General features: G+C 48.5%; 1 protein-coding gene across 6 annotated transcripts in view; it reads left to right on the forward strand.

Moving 5' to 3' along the window:
- Positions 1–22,015, forward strand: part of LOC126295317 (histone-lysine N-methyltransferase eggless-like) — a 337,334-nt gene that overhangs the window by 71,490 nt on the left and 243,829 nt on the right. For all 6 annotated transcript variants that reach the window (XM_049987773.1, XM_049987771.1, XM_049987774.1 and 3 more), the window contains one exon: positions 3,754–4,159. In XM_049987773.1, coding sequence (XP_049843730.1) covers positions 3,754–4,159 — 406 coding nt within the window. The remainder of the gene's footprint in view (positions 1–3,753; positions 4,160–22,015) is intronic.

Here is a 22,015-nt window from a genome sequence, read left to right on the forward strand (position 1 = left end):
CCAGCATGCCTCTCTTGCCCCCTTCACACTCTCTCCCACAACGTCTCTCACGCTCCCTCCCAGCACTCCTCTCTTGCTCCCATTCACACCCTCTTCCACCATGTCTCTCACGCTCCCTCCCCAGATCCTTCTAGTGCCCCTCCCTGCTTGCCTGTCCTGTCTCCCCTTTCCCGGGAGCCTCCCCCTTTCCCGGGAGCCTCCCCCTTTCCCGGGAGCCTCCCCCTTTCCCGGGAGCCTCCCCCTTTCCCGGGAGCCTCCCCCTTTCCCGGGAGCCTCCCCCTTTCCCGGGAGCCTCCCCCTTTCCCGGGAGCCTCCCCCTTTCCCGGGAGCCTCCCCCTTTCCCGGGAGCCTCCCCCTTTCCCGGGAGCCTCCCCCTTTCCCGGGAGCCTCCCCCTTTCCCGGGAGCCTCCCCCTTTCCCGGGAGCCTCCCCCTTTCCCGGGAGCCTCCCCCTTTCCCGGGAGCCTCCCCCTTTCCCGGGAGCCTCCCCCTTTCCCGGGAGCCTCCCCCTTTCCCGGGAGCCTCCCCCTTTCCCGGGAGCCTCCCCCTTTCCCGGGAGCCTCCCCCTTTCCCGGGAGCCTCCCCCTTTCCCGGGAGCCTCCCCCTTTCCCGGGAGCCTCCCCCTTTCCCGGGAGCCTCCCCCTTTCCCGGGAGCCTCCCCCTTTCCCGGGAGCCTCCCCCTTTCCCGGGAGCCTCCCCCTTTCCCGGGAGCCTCCCCCTTTCCCGGGAGCCTCCGCCTTTCCCGGGAGCCTCCGCCTTTCCCGGGAGCCTCCCCCTTTCCCGGGAGCCTCCCCCTTTCCCGGGAGCCTCCCCCTTTCCCGGGAGCCTCCCCCTTTCCCGGGAGCCTCCCCCTTTCCCGGGAGCCTCCCCCTTTCCCGGGAGCCTCCCCCTTTCCCGGGAGTCTCACTATTATTCGCCCATTCCCACCCCTCGCCCTTTACTACTATGCGCCCATTCCCACCCCTCGCCCTTTACTACTATGCGCCCATTCCCACCCCTCGCCCTTCACTACTATGTGCCCATTCCCACCCCTCGCCCTTCACTATTATGCGCCCATTCCCACCCCTCGCCCTTCACTACTATGCGCCCATTCCCACCCCTCGCCCTTCACTACTATGCGCCCATTCCCACCCCTCGCCCTTCACTAATATGCGCCCATTCCCACCCCTCGCCCTTCACTACTATGCGCCCATTCCCACCCCTCGCCCTTCACTACTATGCGCCCATTCCCACCCCTCGCCCTCTACTACTATGCGCCCATTCCCACCCCTCGCCCTCTACTACTATGCGCCCATTCCCACCCCTCGCCCTCTACTACTATGCGCCCATTCCCACTCCTCGCCCTCTACTACTATGCGCCCATTCCCACTCCTCGCCCTCTACTACTATGCGCCCATTCCCACCCCCTCTAGTACACGCTCCTCTGCCCCACCACCCTCTGCCCCACCACCCTCTGCCCCACCACCCTCTGCCCCACCACCCTCTGCCCCACCACCCTCTGCCCCACCACCCTCTGCCCCACCACCCTCTGCCCCACCACCCTCTGCCCCACCACCCTCTGCCCCACCACCCTCTGCCCCACCACCCTCTGCCCCACCACCCTCTGCCCCACCACCCTCTGCCCCACCACCCTCTGCCCCACCACCCTCTGCCCCACCACCCTCTGCCCCACCACCCTCTGCCCCACCACCCTCTGCCCCACCACCCTCTGCCCCACCACCCTCTGCCCCACCACCCTCTGCCCCACCACCCTCTGCCCCACCACCCTCTGCCCCACCACCCTCTGCCCCACCACCCTCTGCCCCACCACCCTCTGCCCCACCACCCTCTGCCCCACCACCCTCTGCCCCACCACCCTCTGCCCCACCACCCTCTGCCCCACCACCCTCTGCCCCACCACCCTCTGCCCCACCACCCTCTGCCCCACCACCCTCTGCCCCACCACCCTCTGCCCCACCACCCTCTGCCCCACCACCCTCTGCCCCACCACCCTCTGCCCCACCACCCTCTGCCCCACCACCCTCTGCCCCACCACCCTCTGCCCCACCACCCTCTGCCCCACCACCCTCTGCCCCTGCTACACATGCCCAACCCCCTCTGCCCATGCCCCTGTGTTCATATCCCACTGCCCCTCTGCCCCTCCCCACTCTGCCCCCCCCCCCACTCTGCCCCTCCCCACTCTGCCCCCCCCACTCTGCCCCCCCCACTCTGCCCCTCCCCAACCTGCCCAAATCCCTCTACTCCTCCCCACTCTGCCCATCCCTCTCTACCCCTTCCCTGCTTTCCCCCTACTGTCCCTCCGCCCCCACTTTCCTGCCGCCCCCATTTCCTTGCGTGCCCCGGCACTGCGGGCCCCTATACTGCCGGCCAACGCCTCCCTGCGTCCCCGCCCCCGCGGTCCCACCGCCCTGCCACCCCGCGCTGTTGCCCCCCTGTCCCCTCACACCCTGCCCCCTCACACCCAGCCCCCTCACACCCTGCCCCCTCACACCCTGCCCCCTCACACCCTGCCCCCTCACACCCTGCCCCCTCACACCCTGCCCCCTCACACCCTGCCCCCTCACACCCTGCCCCCTCACACCCTGCCCCCTCACACCCTGCCCCCTCACACCCTGCCCCCTCACACCCTGCCCCCTCACACCCTGCCCCCTCACACCCTGCCCCCTCACACCCTGCCCCCTCACACCCTGCCCCCTCACACCCTGCCCCCTCACACCCTGCCCCCTCACACCCTGCCCCCTCACACCCTGCCCCCTCACACCCTGCCCCCTCACACCCTGCCCCCTCACACCCTGCCCCCTCACACCCTGCCCCCTCACACCCTGCCCCCTCACACCCTGCCCCCTCACACCCTGCCCCCTCACACCCTGCCCCCTCACACCCTGCCCCCTCACACCCTGCCCCCTCACACCCTGCCCCCTCACACCCTGCCCCCTCACACCCTGCCCCCTCACACCCTGCCCCCTCACACCCTGCCCCCTCACACCCTGCCCCCTCACACCCTGCCCCCTCACACCCTGCCCCCTCACACCCTGCCCCCTCACACCCTGCCCCGTCACACCCTGCCCCCTCACACCCTGCCCCGTCACCCCCCATGTCCCGTCACACCCTGCCCCGTCACCCCCCATGTCCCGTCACCCCCCATGTCCCGTCACCCCCCATGTCCCGTCACGCCCCTGTCCCTCCCCACCTCTCAAGGCCCTATCTCTCCAGACATTGCATAAGTCCTCATAATCACTCTGCCCATGTGCTTTTATTGTCTATTCTTCTAGTTTCCTGCACATCCGCCCTGTTTGTCCCCCCCTGCCATGCAGTCTGTAACAAATTTCCTGTTTTCTATTTCTGTGTATTCTTCAAGTTGCTCCACACTCTACCATGGGCTGGACAATGTTGAGCAGTACTATGGCTATGGCGACAGTAGGTTATTATTATTGCTATTAATGCTGTTGTGATACTTTTACCTCTGACATCATTGTTTAGTTTAAATGGTAGGTAACAGTTTTATGTTATCAGTTTGTACATATGTTGATGTCATGAACTTTTCCTTTCAGTTTGATTCCAGTTGCTAGCTGATAAATAATATTTCTGAATGTATGTTATATTGTGCTTTAGAATTGTCATACTGTTTTTTGTTTGGCAGTAGAGATGTTTAATGCAACAGGCCAACTTATCTTTCCTCAGTGGGAACTGACATTTCAGTTTTTATAATTGTGTTAATTTCTTATTCTTCAAACAATTGATCTTTGTTATTTCAGGAGTTAATACCAATAGAAATTCATTGTGGACCTGAGGAAATTACCATTGATGATGACAGCAATGATGGTGGTGATCATGATGTTACAATAGTGGAATCTATCCAGTCATCACAGAATCTATCACATGAATTAAGTGAAAACACCTCATTAACAAAAAAACAAACATATACAGGGTGTATCAATGAGAGGTCTTTCAGTGACCAAGCACCAGAACCATGCACCATTCAGGCTGATGTATCCTATGTCTCAGCAACAAATGACAGAGTTTTTGGTGAACTTAGAACCCTTGTGAAATTCTCAGGAGGAAATTCAGTGTCCTCAAGTATGAAAGCTGGTGTCATGTGTGGTATCAGTAACAAAGGAAACAGAGGTGTTGAAAGAGTTCCAGTGCATGCAGTTTCTACAAGTAAGTTACCTCATGTAAAATATTTCACGTTGCTAATTGGTTCTATTGATGAATGCTGCATACAGTTTTACATATGTAGTAGCACATAAGCTCTACTATGTTTTGGGCTCATCACACTGTGGTCGTGTGTGGCATGATGTCTTCTTCAGCTAAGAGAAGAGCAAAGAGCAGGAGCTGAGAGTTAGTAAGTCTCCATTGTGTTGTATGTCATTGTATAGCTCATCAATAGGCTGCAAGCTATTTGTTTTGTTGTCTTGTTTTTACTTTTTTTATTTTCATCATGGAATTTGTGTTATTGTAGTAATTGATTCTAGATTTATATTTACTATATTATATATTGACAAAAGACTTGCAGCAGTATAGCATTAAGTCTGGGGATGATGAGGTTACAGTTCAGTATTTTGAGTTATAAACTACAGTTTTTGGAAGGATGATGATATTATTTCCTATGACTGATGATCACAACATGAATTTCTTTCTGTTAATACCGCAATTGTTACTTTTTTCCAGAAAGAGTAATTTATTAAATCAATAATCTTCATACAAAAAAATTTTTAGGACATTGCTTTTTTTTTTACTCTTTGTGACTTCTGTATGTGCCTTTTGGGGAATTTTTCTCCAGAATACAATGTGGAGCAAAATAATGTGAACACCTATGTTACGTGGTATAGTGTGTCCAGTGGTATCTCGCACTTCTTTCCTAGAGGAATGTTCATGTATGTATTAAATGGTCTTCAATGAGCTTCTGTATTGTTACTACAAGGAAAAAATACTGCAGTTTCTTGCAAGATCCTATCAAGTTTGGATATGGGTCACATAGTCAGATTCTTGCTGTAAGAGAAAGCACATGGCTGAGTGTTGCACCATGCTTCTCAATTTAGTATATCATAAAATACTGACACAGATTGTTCATTACATATGTAAATAGTGTGACCCTCAAAGCTGAACTCCTTCTAAAATTCATGACTCCACAAAATGATTGATATGTTGGTGAATGCTTAATGGATGAAAGCTGTGATAATGTTAAAAATTAGTGCAATCCTAGATACAGATACAAACTGTCTCATGGAGTATATTGTGAACTGAACAATCATTAGATTAGAACCAAGGCCATTTTGGGTGAAATGCATTGACCTCAAATCATATCCAAGTTAAAATCTGTGTGCAGATAAAAGTTGCCAGAGGAATCTGCACAGGGCAGCCCTTTTTGATGGTGATACCTGTTTACACTGGGATTAGGTGAGGCGTGCCCAACCTGCCAATGGGCCTCTTAGATACCACTTTCACACCACTGACTGATGGATGTTAAAATTATCACTCACAGTATGTTTCTTTCTAATTCTTTCCTAATGTACTTCCACACACAATTGTCTGATTTTAGAACATTGCATACTTTACTGACACTGTATTTAATAGGGGCAATCAGAAAGTTAGGTTTGTTTATTAATAAATAAATCTCCTGCTACCAGTCACGATTTTTTCTTTATTTTACTATTCACATGACGTGTTTCGAGAAATAATTCCCATTAACAAGTGTGTTTTTTTTATGTGTGTTAAGCCATTTCTTTTGATGTTTCGATGTGTAAAGTGTACAAGTTGTGTGTGATGTTAAGTGTGTGTGAGACTCTACACAAATGGACCATTAGAAAACTGTAAGTACAAATTGTTCTCAAACTTTAGCCACTAACCTCACAGAAAAAATTGATACCCAACTAAAAATCGTGTTTCTTATGTATTACAGTAAAAGTCAACAAAATGAAGCAGACTCACACACACGGTAAACATCAAAAGAAATGGCTTAACACACATAAAAAAAATGCACTTGTTAATAGGAATTATTTCTCAAAACGCGTTGTGTGAATAGTAAAATAAAGAAAAAATCGTGACTGGTAGCAGGATATTTATTTATTTATAAACAAACCTATTGCATCTACAGTCACAGGCTTTAGAAAACCATTTATAATGGATCAAATCAGAATCAGAAAGTAATGCAACAATTTTTTTTCTCTCAGCCAAGTTTGGTTGAAACAATACAGAATTTGTTGTGGAACTTTGTGGAATACTCCCACTTCAGTCCCTATAGTTTAATTAAGTTTCGATAGGCTGTGGCGCTATACATGGCCATCAAAATTCTGTTGCAGTAGAGGTGTGGTGTTCCAAGCAAGAGCTGTCATTCAGTTTCTTTTGACAGAACACCACAGCATTGCAGGTATTCAAAAGTGTTTGCAGAAGGCCTACAAGACCACAGTGAGTCATTGGGTGAGGCATCTGTCATGATTGCAACAAAGTACTGCAAACCTGTCCAGTGTTAGATCAAGCAGCACTCATTTGAGATGATTGATGAATCACAACCTAACACTTGCTGCACAGCTGATACACTTATCCTCCAGTTGAGGTGCTCAAAGGTGTGTGCCTATAAAGAATAATGAAGGACCATATGTGTTGAATGATGATGGAGAGGTTGGTCATGCAGTGAGGTGTTGGTTCTGACAGCAATCTGTGGAGTGGTACCACGTGAGCATGCAGGCCTTCCCAGTAAGGTGGAGAAGGCCATTGCATGCAACTGAGAATATGTTTAAAAATAAGGTTTTACACCCAAAACAGTGTGAAATAATATGGTGTACTGGAATCCTGAATGAAACGAACCTTCTTAAAAAAACAATAAATAAATAAATAAAAAATAAAAAAAATGTTGCTTTACTTATTGAATGCCCTTTCTGCATATGTTTTCATATTGTGTAGATGCATTTACACCTCATGCAGTTTCTTTTCAAGTTGTAGGATTAAATCATTTTTTTCTGTGCCTCTCTCTCTCTCTCTCTCTCTCTCTCTCTCTCTCTCTCTCTCTCTCTCTCTCTCTCTCTCTCTCTCATGTGATACTGATTTGTGGAAACAAGAGTGATTGCTATTTATCTACTATATGTGTTATTACTTTAAACACTGTTTTGTTACTGACATTTTTTGGTGGTTTCTTATGTATATATTTTCTGTGATTGTCTTTTGAGTTTGGAAGTTTTCTTGTTGTGTTAGAACATCTATCATATGTCTATCGTAAAGAAATATAACCAGCACTCATTCAGTATTTACAGGAAAAACACAGTATTTTGCCAATCATCAAACGACTCATAGTCCTGAAAATGAGCGACTCTCTAATACATGCTCCACAGACTAAACACATTGCCACCAGCCAAACTCAGCATCAGTAAGTAGCTAGGCATAATGACTCAAATGCCAGAAAATGATATATTTAAAGACTCTCTAGTTACAATGTTAAATAAGGAAATCCATATAGATATAAAAATAAAACAATCTAAACAAGTAAACCAAAACACTACCAAAATTCAGTGCCGCACAACAAACAGCAGCACCACTATTACCCAGCACTAAAGCTCAACAGCCAAGTTGGTACTCACTGACATTTAGAAACAAGCTGACATACAGAACTGGTAATATCTTTGAGAAACAATGAGTAAAAATAGCTTAACAAAGTAAAAGTTGTATAGAGAATGGTTTAAAGAAAGAGGATGAATGAAAAATCATACATTTGCCAACTTCATTGTATCAACCATGATGCCCTGTACTTAGGACAGTCCAGCAGAACATTTGAAACAATATATAAAGAACACAGAAGAGCATGAAAATGTGGTTCAGGGCATTCAATACCTATAGAATACCTCTGACAAGAGAACCACTCCCCAGCCGCTGTAGAAACCAATATGAAAGTAACTAGACTCAGCAAAAAAAAGAAACTCCTAATACCCAAAGAAAACTACTAAATTCAAAAGACATTCACAGAAAAGAATTCAGCCACAAAATGTTATTTCAACTAATGAAATACAGAGTAGATAAATAAGTCTCTCCAGCCACCACAAAAACAGCCAATAAACCATACTTACTCTAGGTCACCCAACAAAGTACCAGTAGTAAGGAAACTTTATTAAAGTAATAATATATGCATGCCAAGACTAGGACATATGCTACAGTTTGGAAGAAGTGAAACACCAAGACCAACAGATGTCATCACAGTGAAATTTATTCCACCGATCAGGGATATGGCACTACATAAATGATTATTATTACAGACCTGTACATGCACTGTGACTGTGGAAATTTATTAAGTGTAGCACAACCATGTGCTGCAATCAGAGCCACTAGGTGCCAGGGCATGGAATCAAACAGTGCCTGAATATGCTGCTTGGGAATACTCTTACACAAGGTTTGAAGAATGTCCACAGAGCATCAACTTCGGCTGCAGGAAAGCCTTAATGAACAAGTTGCTGACCAACCAGACCCCAGACACGCTCAATGGGTGACATTCCAGGTGAACCGGCAGGCCAGGGAACCGGTGGTGCAAGTCATTCTTTAAAGGAGGCTCTGGTGTTGGAAGGTGCAGAAGTTAAATGCTCACCAGATGGTATGGATCTGGACATCCACTAAGAGTTTCTATGCTGTAGCATTGCAGTCTGTGGCATTGGTGGGTTCTGGTTAATAAAAGTCGATGCAATGCCATGCTTGCCACCAGTCCTTCCCACAAAAGATTGCATCAAACCATCGATGCAAGCATGTCCACACCAGGTGAAGTGCTCCAGCTTCACACCAACACTGCGTATGAAGTGGTTCTGCCTGTTACGGCCAAGCAGACAATATGGCAGTCATCTTGTGTTGTCACATTGTGTCATCTTGGCGCTGTGTATTGCTCTCTTCTCTCCCTGGTTCCACATGTGCCTCACAGTTGAAGCAACATGCCCTGTACAAGCTGCAACATCATGGAATGACTGAGCCACCTCCCAGAGACCAATCACTTTGCCCCATTCAAATACACTCACATGCCAATATTCCACAGTGATGCTTGCAAGGGATAGTAGGGCTTGGTAACATGTTTCCCACTCCACACTGACCTGTCTGGTCACACAAAAGAGGGAACTATCGGGCCTGTGTGCATGCCATCTCTCCACCATTTAAATCACTTATTATGGTTGTGCTGTGTATCTAGCCTTCTCCCTCCCTCCCTCCATCATTTCCCCCCTCCCCCCCCCCCCCCGCTCTCTCTCTCTCTCTCTCTCCTCTCTCTCTCTCTCTCTCTCTCTCTCTCTCTCTCTCTCTCTCTCTCTCTCTCACACACACACAGTATCAGTAAAGTGCAATGTTCTAAAAATTAAGCCCATAGCAGTCCCCCTGAATTGTTTATAGTTTTGACCATCAAAGTGTTGTAGTTGTGGATAAGAATGAAGTTGGCTGGGATGAGAATAAGCAAGATTTTGAGAAGACTTTCAGATGGCCATTGGGAGGGTGGGAGGATTGGTGTTCAAGCTGTGACAGGTCATGCATATGTGTGATATTGTGTTAAGTGAGGGTTCATTAATAATAATAATAATAATAATAATAATAATGAGGATACCAAATGAGAGATGGTCAGTATGAGCTTGAGATGTACCAGTAAGTGGTTGATGTCTTTTGTGTAGGGCACAGAGCTATATGTGATGCACTGGAAGTGCTGGCAGGCTTTTCACAATTAGTTTTCATACTTTACTATGTTTGTAAATATTTATCCTTTTGTCTCAGTGTCAAATCAATAACAATCCAACTTTTGGGTTTGCTACGTGAACTTTTTGCTTTTATGATTATTGATAGTGTCACATTTCTAGAACCTAAATAACATGTTTATATTGTGATTAAAATTTGAACTCCATTCTCAAAGACTGTAAATGATAGAATGTGATATATGTATAACAAATAAGTAATACAATTTTGGTTGCTGTTTTTGTACCTTTTTCCACTTTCTTCCAATTGTGTTGATAAAGGATTTGAGGCCAAACAGACCCAAAAAAGAGATAATAGGTCTCCCAGAAACACTCTGCTTGTAAAAGTAATTATAATGACTTCAGTTTTGAGGTAAAGATTTGTCTTTCATGTTTTAGACTGCTGATGACAGATTCATTACATTTCTAGTGTGTTACAGAGCCAATCATGATGGTATGAGTCAAAAGCTTTGATATATTGTGTATCTACATCACACTGCATAAGCCACTTAATGGTATGTGGCAGTGGGTACTTCAGGTACCACTAACTGAACACACTCTTATCTCTTCACCTGTGAATTTCACATGGGGTGAATGATTGTTGGTAAGCCTGTGGAATAGCTCTGATTTCTCAGATTTTCTTGTTGTGGTCATGTTGTGAGATGTACCTGTGAAGAAGTGATATGTTGTGTAACTCTTCCTGGAAAGTGCTCACTCAAACTTTCAATAGTAAACCTCTCCCTGATGCACATCACCACTCTTGTATTGTCTGCTATTGGAATTCTCTGTAACACTCTTGCACCAACTAAATGCACCTGTGACAAAATGGCCAACTAAATGAACCTGTGTCAAGATGCACTACTCTTTGTTGGTCCTCCTCCACCTCTTCTATCAGTCCTATGTGATAAGAATCCCAGATTGATGAACAGTATTCAAGAATGTTTCAAACAAGTATCTTGTAAGCCAGTTCCTTCATCAATGAGATACATTTACTTCAGGTTCTTGTCAGTTTGTCATTAATATTAGATACACAGAGTTCATTTCTTAACCTGCACATATTTAAAAATGTAAAGTAAAAAAAATCAATCATTTGATATTAACAATCTTAGTGCCTATGCTTTCCCCTCTGTCCCCTTAACCTCTCTTTTTCTTCTTCTTCTTCTTCTTCTTCTTCTTCTTCTTCTTCTGTTTCTTTTTCTTTTTTAGTGATTATGGATTCTGTGACAAGTATAGTGGGTAATATGCAACAGAATGAGATGATGATGCTCTGTTATGATTGGGATTATTAGCACTTCCATTTTTTCCTGCAAAAAAAAGTGAGATAGGAAGTCTGTTCAAAAAATTCCAGAACATTCATAATTTTGCGCCATTGGTCTATTGGTGCAAAATCCAGTACTCATACCTGCACATGCCTGTGCTTAATGTGTAACTGCAGGATGTTTTATTGTTCTATGTCTGTTAGTTATTGGTCAGTGACATATTGAGTAGAAAGTTGTTCCACACAGTTTGCAAATTTCCAGATGGCAGAGTTGGAGGAGCAAGACAGCTGCATTAAATTTTGTATGAAACTCAAGAAAACCTTTACGGAGATGCTCCAAATGATGCAGGAAGCCTACGATGCTGAGTGCTTAAGCCATGAACAGTTCACATAAGCAGACGGAAGTTAAAGACGACCATAATTCGGGATGCCCTTTAAGGATTACCAATGACTCTCATGTCAGGATCATCAACAAAATTCTACATGCCAATTGTAGACTGACTGTACGAGAGATTGAAGAAGAATGTAACATTTCAGTTGGATCATGTCATGAAATCCTGACACAGCATCTTGGAATGCATTGTGTTGCCACCAAGTGTGTCCCATTGGATCACACAAATGAGAAGAATGTGATGTTCTTTAAGAGAATCATAACTGGTGATGAGATGTAGGTTTACGGTTATTGTGTCGAGACCAAGGGTAAGTCTTCACAATGGCTCGGGAAAGGTTATCCAAGACCAAAAAAAAAACTCTTCAGGTCAGACAATGGCTCGGGAAAGGTTATCCAAGACCAAAAAAAAAACTCTTCAGGTCAGATCAAATTTCAAAGTCATGATTTTGAAAGTTTAGTTTATAATTAATTTGCACCACAGGGACAAAGTGTTAACCGATTGTACTATCGGGATGTGTTGTGATGACTGTGAGGAAATGCGAGACTGAAACGACCTTAAATGTGATGAAACAATTCATGGCTCTGGCATCATGATAATGCAGCTGCACATTCATCCCTGTTGCTGCATTACTATTGCACAAAAAACGAAATCACTGTGCTGCCTCACCTCTCTTATTTTCCAGACCTGAAACCTTCAGACTTTTTTTTAATTTCCAAAGCTGAAGGACAAAGGACAAAGAATTGCAATGATAGATGAGATAAAAGCATACTAATAGACAGCACTTCACACAATCCAGCAAGATGCATACCAAGACTGCTTCTGGAAGTGGAAACAGCATTGGGAGTGGTGTGTCAATTGTGGAGAAGAGTATTTCAAATGATACAATGAACAATAAGTAAAATGTCAGCATACAAAAATTTTGTGGACAAAGTTCTGGAATTTTTTGACCAGACCTCATATATAGCTTTGGTCAGTTATTATATGCTATATTTTTAGCTGATAATTTTATGTTACCTTTGAAGGAATTATGGAGGTACTGTGTGCTGATTCTGTGTAGCATTTTGCAATGTTACATCTGATCATATTGGGTATTTTAACCATAAATTTCATGGTCTAATATAGACCTACTGTCCTCTAGTTAGAAACCTATTTACACTGTTTAGTGTATCAGCTGCAGTACTTCTTTGAATATTGTGTGGTTTTACCTTGTTTTGAAACCTTCTGATGTATTGGGTTAAATTTCCATCATGCTTGTGATACTTAAGTTGCTACCATATTAATCCCAATTATTTATAATTTTTAGCTGTTTCATCATTCTTTTTCCCCTAAATGGCTGCAGAAATTACCTTCTACCCTACTCAGCATAGAATTTTGTATCTTTCACTTTGTAATTTCATCCAAAGTATATACTTTGATGGCAAGCAGTGTTATTTATCATCTGGCTCACTGAGTTTGTTTCCTTTCCAGACTGGTTGTGTTCTGCATAGTTTTAGTGGTCACACTGCTTTGTGAGGGGTCACTATTCTTTGATGTCTGAATTTCCATGATGAAATGTAAACTTCCTTTTAAATTTCCTCATTATGTCTTTTTCCATGATATATGAACTGACCATTGAAAACAGTATCAGTCACAACAGTACAGGAGGTAGCCAGGTGAAACTGTTCAGATTCTCACTCATTGTTGAAGTACTATTTCAGGATATTAATCATATTATATATAAACTGTGCCCAGCCATGTGAAGCTGTGGACCAGTCGGGTTAAATGGAAAAGAAATAAAAGAGAAAGCACACATTTAAAATATGTATAGAATTGGCTAATGTCCAAATCTATTTCTCCCCAGTATCTGTCCATCACTTCTTTCTCTTCCATGCCATCCTTCCCCTCTCTTCCATCCCTCCCTTCCCCTCTCTTCCATCCCTCCCTTCCCCTCTCTTCCATCCCTCCCTTCCCCTCTCTTCCATCCCTCCCTTCCCCTCTCTTCCATCCCTCCCTTCCCCTCTCTTCCATCCCTCCCTTCCCCTCTCTTCCATCCCTCCCTTCCCCTCTCTTCCATCCCTCCCTTCCCCTCTCTTCCATCCCTCCCTTCCCCTCTCTTCCATCCCTCCCTTCCCCTCTCTTCCATCCCTCCCTTCCCCTCTCTTCCATCCCTCCCTTCCCCTCTCTTCCATCCCTCCCTTCCCCTCTCTTCCATCCCTCCCTTCCCCTCTCTTCCATCCCTCCCTTCCCCTCTCTTCCATCCCTCCCTTCCCCTCTCTTCCATCCCTCCCTTCCCCTCTCTTCCATCCCTCCCTTCCCCTCTCTTCCATCCCTCCCTTCCCCTCTCTTCCATCCCTCCCTTCCCCTCTCTTCCATCCCTCCCTTCCCCTCTCTTCCATCCCTCCCTTCCCCTCTCTTCCATCCCTCCCTTCCCCTCTCTTCCATCCCTCCCTTCCCCTCTCTTCCATCCCTCCCTTCCCCTCTCTTCCATCCCTCCCTTCCCCTCTCTTCCATCCCTCCCTTCCCCTCTCTTCCATGCCATCCTTCCCCTCTCTTCCATGCCATCCTTCCCCTCTCTTCCATCCCTCCCTTCCCCTCTCTTCCATCCCTCCCTTCCCCTCTCTTCCATCCCTCCCTTCCCCTCTCTTCCATCCCTCCCTTCCCCTCTCTTCCATCCCTCCCTTCCCCTCTCTTCCATCCCTCCCTTCCCCTCTCTTCCATCCCTCCCTTCCCCTCTCTTCCATCCCTCCCTTCCCCTCTCTTCCATCCCTCCCTTCCCCTCTCTTCCATCCCTCCCTTCCCCTCTCTTCCATCCCTCCCTTCCCCTCTCTTCCATCCCTCCCTTCCCCTCTCTTCCATCCCTCCCTTCCCCTCTCTTCCATCCCTCCATTCCCCTCTCTTCCATCCATCCCTTCCCCTCTCTTCCATCCCATCCTTACCCTCTCTTCCATCCCATCCTTACCCTCTCTTCCATCCCATACTTACCCTATCTTCCATCCCATCCTTACCCTATCTTCCATCCCATCCTTACCCTATCTTCCATCCCATCCTTACCCTATCTTCCATCCCATCCTTACCCTATCTTCCATCCCATCCTTACCCTATCTTCCATCCCATCCTTACCCTCTCTTCCATCCCATCCTTACCCTCTCTTCCATCCCATCCTTACCCTCTCTTCCATCCCATCCTTACCCTCTCTTCCATCCCATCCTTACCCTCTCTTCCATCCCATCCTTACCCTCTCTTCCATCCCATCCTTACCCTCTCTTCCATCCCATCCTTACCCTCTCTTCCATCCCATCCTTACCCTCTCTTCCATCCCATCCTTAGCCTCTCTTCCATCCCATCCTTAGCCTCTCTTCCATCCCATCCTTAGCCTCTCTTCCATCCCATCCTTAGCCTCTCTTCCATCCCATCCTTAGCCTCTCTTCCATCCCATCCTTAGCCTCTCTTCCATCCCATCCTTAGCCTCTCTTCCATCCCATCCTTAGCCTCTCTTCCATCCCATCCTTAGCCTATCTTCCATCCCATCCTTAGCCTATCTTCCATCCCATCCTTAGCCTATCTTCCATCCCATCCTTAGCCTATCTTCCATCCCATCCTTAGCCTATCTTCCATCCCATCCTTAGCCTCTCTTCCATCCCATCCTTAGCCTCTCTTCCATCCCATCCTTAGCCTCTCTTCCATCCCATCCTTAGCCTCTCTTCCATCCCATCCTTAGCCTCTCTTCCATCCCATCCTTAGCCTCTCTTCCATCCCATCCTTAGCCTCTCTTCCATCCCATCCTTAGCCTCTCTTCCATCCCATCCTTAGCCTCTCTTCCATCCCATCCTTAGCCTCTCTTCCATCCCATCCTTAGCCTCTCTTCCATCCCATCCTTAGCCTCTCTTCCATCCCATCCTTAGCCTCTCTTCCATCCCATCCTTAGCCTCTCTTCCATCCCATCCTTAGACTCTCTTCCATCCCATCCTTAGACTCTCTTCCATCCCATCCTTAGACTCTCTTCCATCCCATCCTTAGACTCTCTTCCATCCCATCCTTAGACTCTCTTCCATCCCATCCTTAGACTCTCTTCCATCCCATCCTTAGACTCTCTTCGGCCCCATCCTTAGACTCTCTTCGGCCCCATCCTTAGACTCTCTTCGGCCCCATCCTTAGACTCTCTTCGGCCCCATCCTTAGACTCTCTTCGGCCCCATCCTTACCCTCTCTTCGGCCCCATCCTTACCCTCTCTTCGGCCCCATCCTTACCCTCTCTTCGGCCCCATCCTTACCCTCTCTTCGGCCCCATCCTTACCCTCTCTTCGGCCCCATCCTTACCCTCTCTTCCGCCCCATCCTTACCCTATCTTCCATCCCATCCTTACCCTCTCTTCGGCCCCATCCTTACCCTCTCTTCCGCCCCATCCTTACCCTCTCTTCGGCCCCATCCTTACCCTCTCTTCCGCCCCATCCTTACCCTCTCTTCCGCCCCATCCTTACCCTCTCTTCCGCCCCATCCTTACCCTCTCTTCCGCCCCATCCTTACCCTCTCTTCCGCCGCATCCTTACCCTCCTTCCGCCCCATGCTTACCCTCCTTCCGCCCCATGCTTCCCCTCTCCTCCGCCCCATGCTTCCCCTCTCCTCCGCCCCATCCTTCCCCTCTCTTTGCCCCTCTCACTCTGTCCCCTCCTCCTCCTTGCCCCCTCTGACTCTGTCCCCTCCTCCTCCTTGCCCCCTCTGACGCTGTCCCCTCCTCCTCCTTGCCCCCTCTGACTCTGTCCCCTCCTCCTCCTTGCCCCCTCTGACTCTGTCCCCTCCTCCTCCTTGCCCCCTCTGACTCTGTCCCTTCCTCCTCCTTGCCCCCTCTGACTCTGTCCCCTCCTCCTCCTTGCCCCCTCTGACTCTGTCCCCTCCTCCTCATTGCCCCCTCTGACTCTGTCCCCCCTCCTCCTTGCCCCCTCTGACTCTGTCCCCTCCTCCTCATTGCCCCCTCTGACTCTGTCCCCCCTCCTCCTTGCCCCCTCTGACTCTGTCCCCCCCTCCTCCTTGCCCCCTCTGACTCTGTCCCCTCCTCCTCCTTGCCCCTCTCACTCTGTCCCCCCTCCTCCTTGCCCCCTCTCACTCTGCCCCCTCCTCCTCCAGTCCCCTCCCACTCCGCCCCCTCCTCCTCCTTGCCCCCCTCCCACTCCGCCCCCTCCTCCTCCTTGCCCCCTCCCACTCTGCCCCCTCCTCCTCCTTGCCCCCCTCCCACTCTGCCCCCTCCTTCTCCTTGCCCCCCTCCCACTCTGCCCCCTCCCACTCTGCCCCCTCCCACTCTGCCCCCTCCCACTCTGCCCCCTCCCACTCTGCCCCCTCCCACTCTGCCCCCTCCCACTCTGCCCCCTCCCACTCTGCCCCCTCCCACTCTGCCCCCTCCCACTCTGCCCCCTCCCACTCTGCCCCCTCCCACTCTGCCCCCTCGCACTCTGCCCCCTCGCACTCTGCCCCCTCGCACTCTGCCCCCTCGCACTCTGCCCCCTCGCACTCTGCCCCCTCGCACTCTGCCCCCTCGCACTCTGCCCCCTCGCACTCTGCCCCCTCGCACTCTGCCCCCTCGCACTCTGCCCCCTCGCACTCTGCCCCCTCGCACTCTGCCCCCTCGCACTCTGCCCCCTCGCACTCTGCCCCCTCGCACTCTGCCCCCTCGCACTCTGCCCCCTCGCACTCTGCCCCCTCGCACTCTGCCCCCTCGCACTCTGCCCCCTCGCACTCTGCCCCCTCGCACTCTGCCCCCTCGCACTCTGCCCCCTCGCACTCTGCCCCCTCGCACTCTGCCCCCTCGCACTCTGCCCCCTCGCACTCTGCCCCCTCGCACTCTGCCCCCTCGCACTCTGCCCCCTCGCACTCTGCCCCCTCGCACTCTGCCCCCTCGCACTCTGCCCCCTCGCACTCTGCCCCCTCGCACTCTGCCCCCTCGCACTCTGCCCCCTCGCACTCTGCCCCCTCGCACTCTGCCCCCTCGCACTCTGCCCCCTCGCACTCTGCCCCCTCGCACTCTGCCCCCTCGCACTCTGCCCCCTCGCACTCTGCCCCCTCGCACTCTGCCCCCTCGCACTCTGCCCCCTCGCACTCTGCCCCCTCGCACTCTGCCCCCTCGCACTCTGCCCCCTCGCACTCTGCCCCCTCGCACTCTGCCCCCTCGCACTCTGCCCCCTCGCACTCTGCCCCCTCGCACTCTGCCCCCTCGCACTCTGCCCCCTCGCACTCTGCCCCCTCGCACTCTGCCCCCTCGCACTCTGCCCCCTCGCACTCTGCCCCCTCGCACTCTGCCCCCTCGCACTCTGCCCCCTCGCACTCTGCCCCCTCGCACTCTGCCCCCTCGCACTCTGCCCCCTCGCACTCTGCCCCCTCGCACTCTGCCCCCTCGCACTCTGCCCCCTCGCACTCTGCCCCCTCGCACTCTGCCCCCTCGCACTCTGCCCCCTCGCACTCTGCCCCCTCGCACTCTGCCCCCTCGCACTCTGCCCCCTCGCACTCTGCCCCCTCGCACTCTGCCCCCTCGCACTCTGCCCCCTCGCACTCTGCCCCCTCGCACTCTGCCCCCTCGCACTCTGCCCCCTCGCACTCTGCCCCCTCGCACTCTGCCCCCTCGCACTCTGCCCCCTCGCACTCTGCCCCCTCGCACTCTGCCCCCTCGCACTCTGCCCCCTCGCACTCTGCCCCCTCGCACTCTGCCCCCTCGCACTCTGCCCCCTCGCACTCTGCCCCCTCGCACTCTGCCCCCTCGCACTCTGCCCCCTCGCACTCTGCCCCCTCGCACTCTGCCCCCTCGCACTCTGCCCCCTCGCACTCTGCCCCCTCGCACTCTGCCCCCTCGCACTCTGCCCCCTCGCACTCTGCCCCCTCGCACTCTGCCCCCTCCTCCTCCTTACTCCTCTCACTCCGTCCCCTCCTCCTCCTCCTTACTCCTCTCTATTTCCGTCTCCTCCTCCTCCTCCTCCTCCTCATATTCCCTCTCTCTGTCCAGCTTGTCCTCCGCATCTCTCTCCATCTACTCTTTCCTTCCTCTATGACCTTGAGTCTTGATTATTGAATATTCAGATTCTGTAGTAGTTTTGTAGTCATTAACCAATAAACCAGAAACACAAATTTCCTGTATTATTCGAAACTATCTGCCAGACATAAAACAGCAAAGGGCATTGTTGTGTAAATATATCTAATGAGATGGAATATACATGGGAGAAAAATTTTGTCTAATGTTTTAAATGCCCCATCACAGTTAAAAATGGCTGCAATGTAAGAAAGAAAACTATACACTTTTACAGCAGTGCATGTTATTTCTTACAGTCAGTTTAAACATTAAACCTTTACATTGTTGTTTTAAAATATATAGCCATATAGTCTATGTCCATCTGAATGTTTAACCAGTCTGTACATGACAGTACACCGTACCAATATGTTCCAAAACGTTGCACAAAAAAATGTGCTTTTTCAGGGGATTGTAGGTAAAGTTATATTTATTACAGTCATAAGAGGTCAAGTGTTCTGGCCAGCACTTGTTCTAGCCACCATTTGTATACCTATGGGAAGGGTGGGCACGCTATAGCTATCCTGCCATACAGGTTCAAAATGTAAACATTTCACATTTCCATCAGCCTAGGTATTGAGTAAATTAGCTGGTTCTTTTCAATTACTTGTGAAGTATTGTTGGGCAGAGGTGACTTCTAAAAGCAACATTTACTCATGGGCAGTTCATGAGAAAACCCCAGAAAAGCATAATTTTTTTCCAAAAAATACCTGTTGTCGGGATGGCCTCCTCTGTGATCTGTGCTCATGGCAAATCATACAGATTTTTACCACATAGTCATAAGATGATGATGTGAGGGAACCTCAAAACTTTTTTGTTACCAGGATGCAGTGGTTCAAAGTTATCATACTTAATGCACATAAAATATTCATGAAATATCAGTTCTCAGCAATATATGTAGTTTTAATTCACATAGTGAATATATGAAAAGCGTTCTGGGGTCATTGCAGTGGTTCTAAGTTTGCCGAACTACGTTTTTACCAGTAAAACTAAAACTAAATGATGCACTGTCTCTGTATATCTGTATATATATGGGCTGTCCTGACCTGAAAATTATTTCATGGTGCCACCTGGTGATATAAGAACCTCACAAATTTTTTTTGTTTTACAAAATTCATTCTACTTGCCAATTAAACGCTGCATTTTTGATACACAGTTGGTGTAGAGTAAAATAGCTGTGTGTTTTTGTGTTAACCTTTTATAAGGCACACTTATTTGTTGTTTATAGTGTCAAAGCATGTAAATTTGTTGAAGTGCATAAATAAACTTTGTTACAGTTTACTGGACCACAATGGGAAAAGGGCGTAGTGATTGTTTGAATAGGGACAACATTAACATACACACATCAAAAAGTTTTGCATCACCCCTCTTCCCAGAACTCCTGAAGATTGACGTTGACTGTGGATATTGTATGACAAATGCAGCCCCTTTGACTGTTGAGAGGTGTGACTAATCCCGCCCAAAGACGTAAACAACCATGCATGAGCAGTGCCTATTAGAGTGGGTCCGAGAGCCTATCATTTCCAGTCATTCCATCAGGAAGGAGGTACATGGCTCATGTTGTCTGTAGTTCAACCATGCCTAGATGGTCAATGCCATGGTTTGATAACATCTGCATTGTTACTTTGTGCCATGAAGGGTTCTCAGTGAGGGAAGCGTCCACGCATCTCGTACTGAACCAAAGCAGTGTTGCTCAGACATGGAGGGGATACCAAGAGACAGGAACTGTCGATGACATTACTCGCTCAGGCTGCCCAGGCCTATGGATTATGGTTCGGAGGAATCCTGACAGCAACACCACCATGTTGAAGAATGCTTTTCGTGCAGCCGCAGAATGTCGTGTTATGACTCAAACTGTGTGCACAACTTCACTCCCGAAGCCCATCCTGAGGTCCATCTTTGCAACCACAACACCATCCAGTGCGATACTGATGGGCGCAACAACATGCTGAATGGGCCGCCCGGGATTGGCATCATGTTCTCTTCAACGATGAGTGTCCCTTACGCTTTTAACTGGACAATTGTTGGAGATGTTTTTGAAGGCAAACCAGTGAGGCTTAATGCCTTAGACACTCTGTCCAGTAAGTGCAGCAAGGTGGAGGTTTCCTGCTGTTTTGGGGTAGCATTGTGTGGGGCTGATGTATGCCGCTGGTGGTCATCAAAGGCACCGTAACAACTGTGTGATACGTGAATGCCATTGCCCGACTGATAGTGGAACCATATTGGATGCATATTGGCGAGTCATTCACACCCCCATCATGCACATTTTGTGAATGACTTCCTTCAGTATAATTACATCGCTGGACTAGAGAAAATGCATGGGTTAGATTGAAAAGAGCTGTTTATGGACAACATGACCCACAAGCTACTCTGATGGATCTATGAGGAATCACCATTGAGGAGTGGGACAATGTGGACCAACAGTACCTTGATGAACTTGTGGATAGTATGCCATGATGAATACAGGCATGCATCAGTGCAAGAGGATGTGCTACTGGGTATTAGAGATACTGGTGTGTACAGCAATCTGGACCACCACCTCTGAAGGTCTCGCTGTATGGTGTGGTTTTCATGAACAGTAAAAAGGGCAGAAATGATGTTTATGTTGAGCTCTATTCCAGTTTTCTGTACAGGTTCTGGAACTTTCGGAACTGAGGTGATGCAAAACTTTTTTTGATGTGTGTGTTTAACAGTTATTTAGACAAAAATTGCATAGAACTTTGCTTGCTGAAAACCATACAAACATTTCTTGTTATAAATATCCATAGAGAGCAGTCTCGATATTTCGTTTAATCTTCTTATTTGGAAAGTACGATCATAAAAAACTTTAAAATGAATTTACTTTTGTAAGAAATATGTTTAAGACCATATTCAAGCCATACCAGTAATGATAAAAAATTCACAGTGTAACATCTAAAATTTACCATTTTATGCCATTTTTTAAATACTATTATTCTTATGTGACTCTTCAAACTTCCCCAGCGGATGTGTTGTAAACAGTCTTCACAGGTATGCCCCTGGCACACATTGCACAAATTCCACAATATTTTCTTTTGCACAAATTCCACAATATTTTCTTTGAGCAACTGTCTGACATCTGTATGTTGATGCCCCATTTCTAGAACAAGCATGCAACAAATGTGCAGGTGTGAAAATCGTGCATGCGCAATGATATGCAGATACATGGTGCCATATTCAAACTCCTTCTGCTGAAAATCACAGAGTGGGTCTCCTGCATGTGTGCTGTATGCTGTTTGCCAACAGTGTGACCAGATGTTACTCACCAATGGCCGTTTTAGACCAATGTTATGATGGGCCTGTTATCGAAAAATCTTGATTTTTGCATTGTGATTTAATAGCAGCTAATGCACGGTTCCAGGCTGCGGTCAGTGGAAATCCCATATCCTTGTTGATGAGATTCTCGTCTGTACGGATATGTATTGCTTCCTTAATGATGCAATCCCATAAAGATGATGCCAGGGATAAAACTTCCATCTTCTCATAAATCATCTGACGTCTTGTATTCAGACAATGTTCCACGATTGCCGACTTTTCTGGTAGACGAAGGCGTGTGTGACACTGATGTTCATCACAGTGTTATTTATTGTGCGGCATGTTTGGTCCATGTTGGCAAGGAATCTTGTACACACCACATTTCCTCAGG

Source organism: Schistocerca gregaria, chromosome 11 (genome assembly GCF_023897955.1).
Source record: "Schistocerca gregaria isolate iqSchGreg1 chromosome 11, iqSchGreg1.2, whole genome shotgun sequence".
Taxonomy (NCBI): Eukaryota; Metazoa; Arthropoda; class Insecta; order Orthoptera; family Acrididae; genus Schistocerca; species Schistocerca gregaria.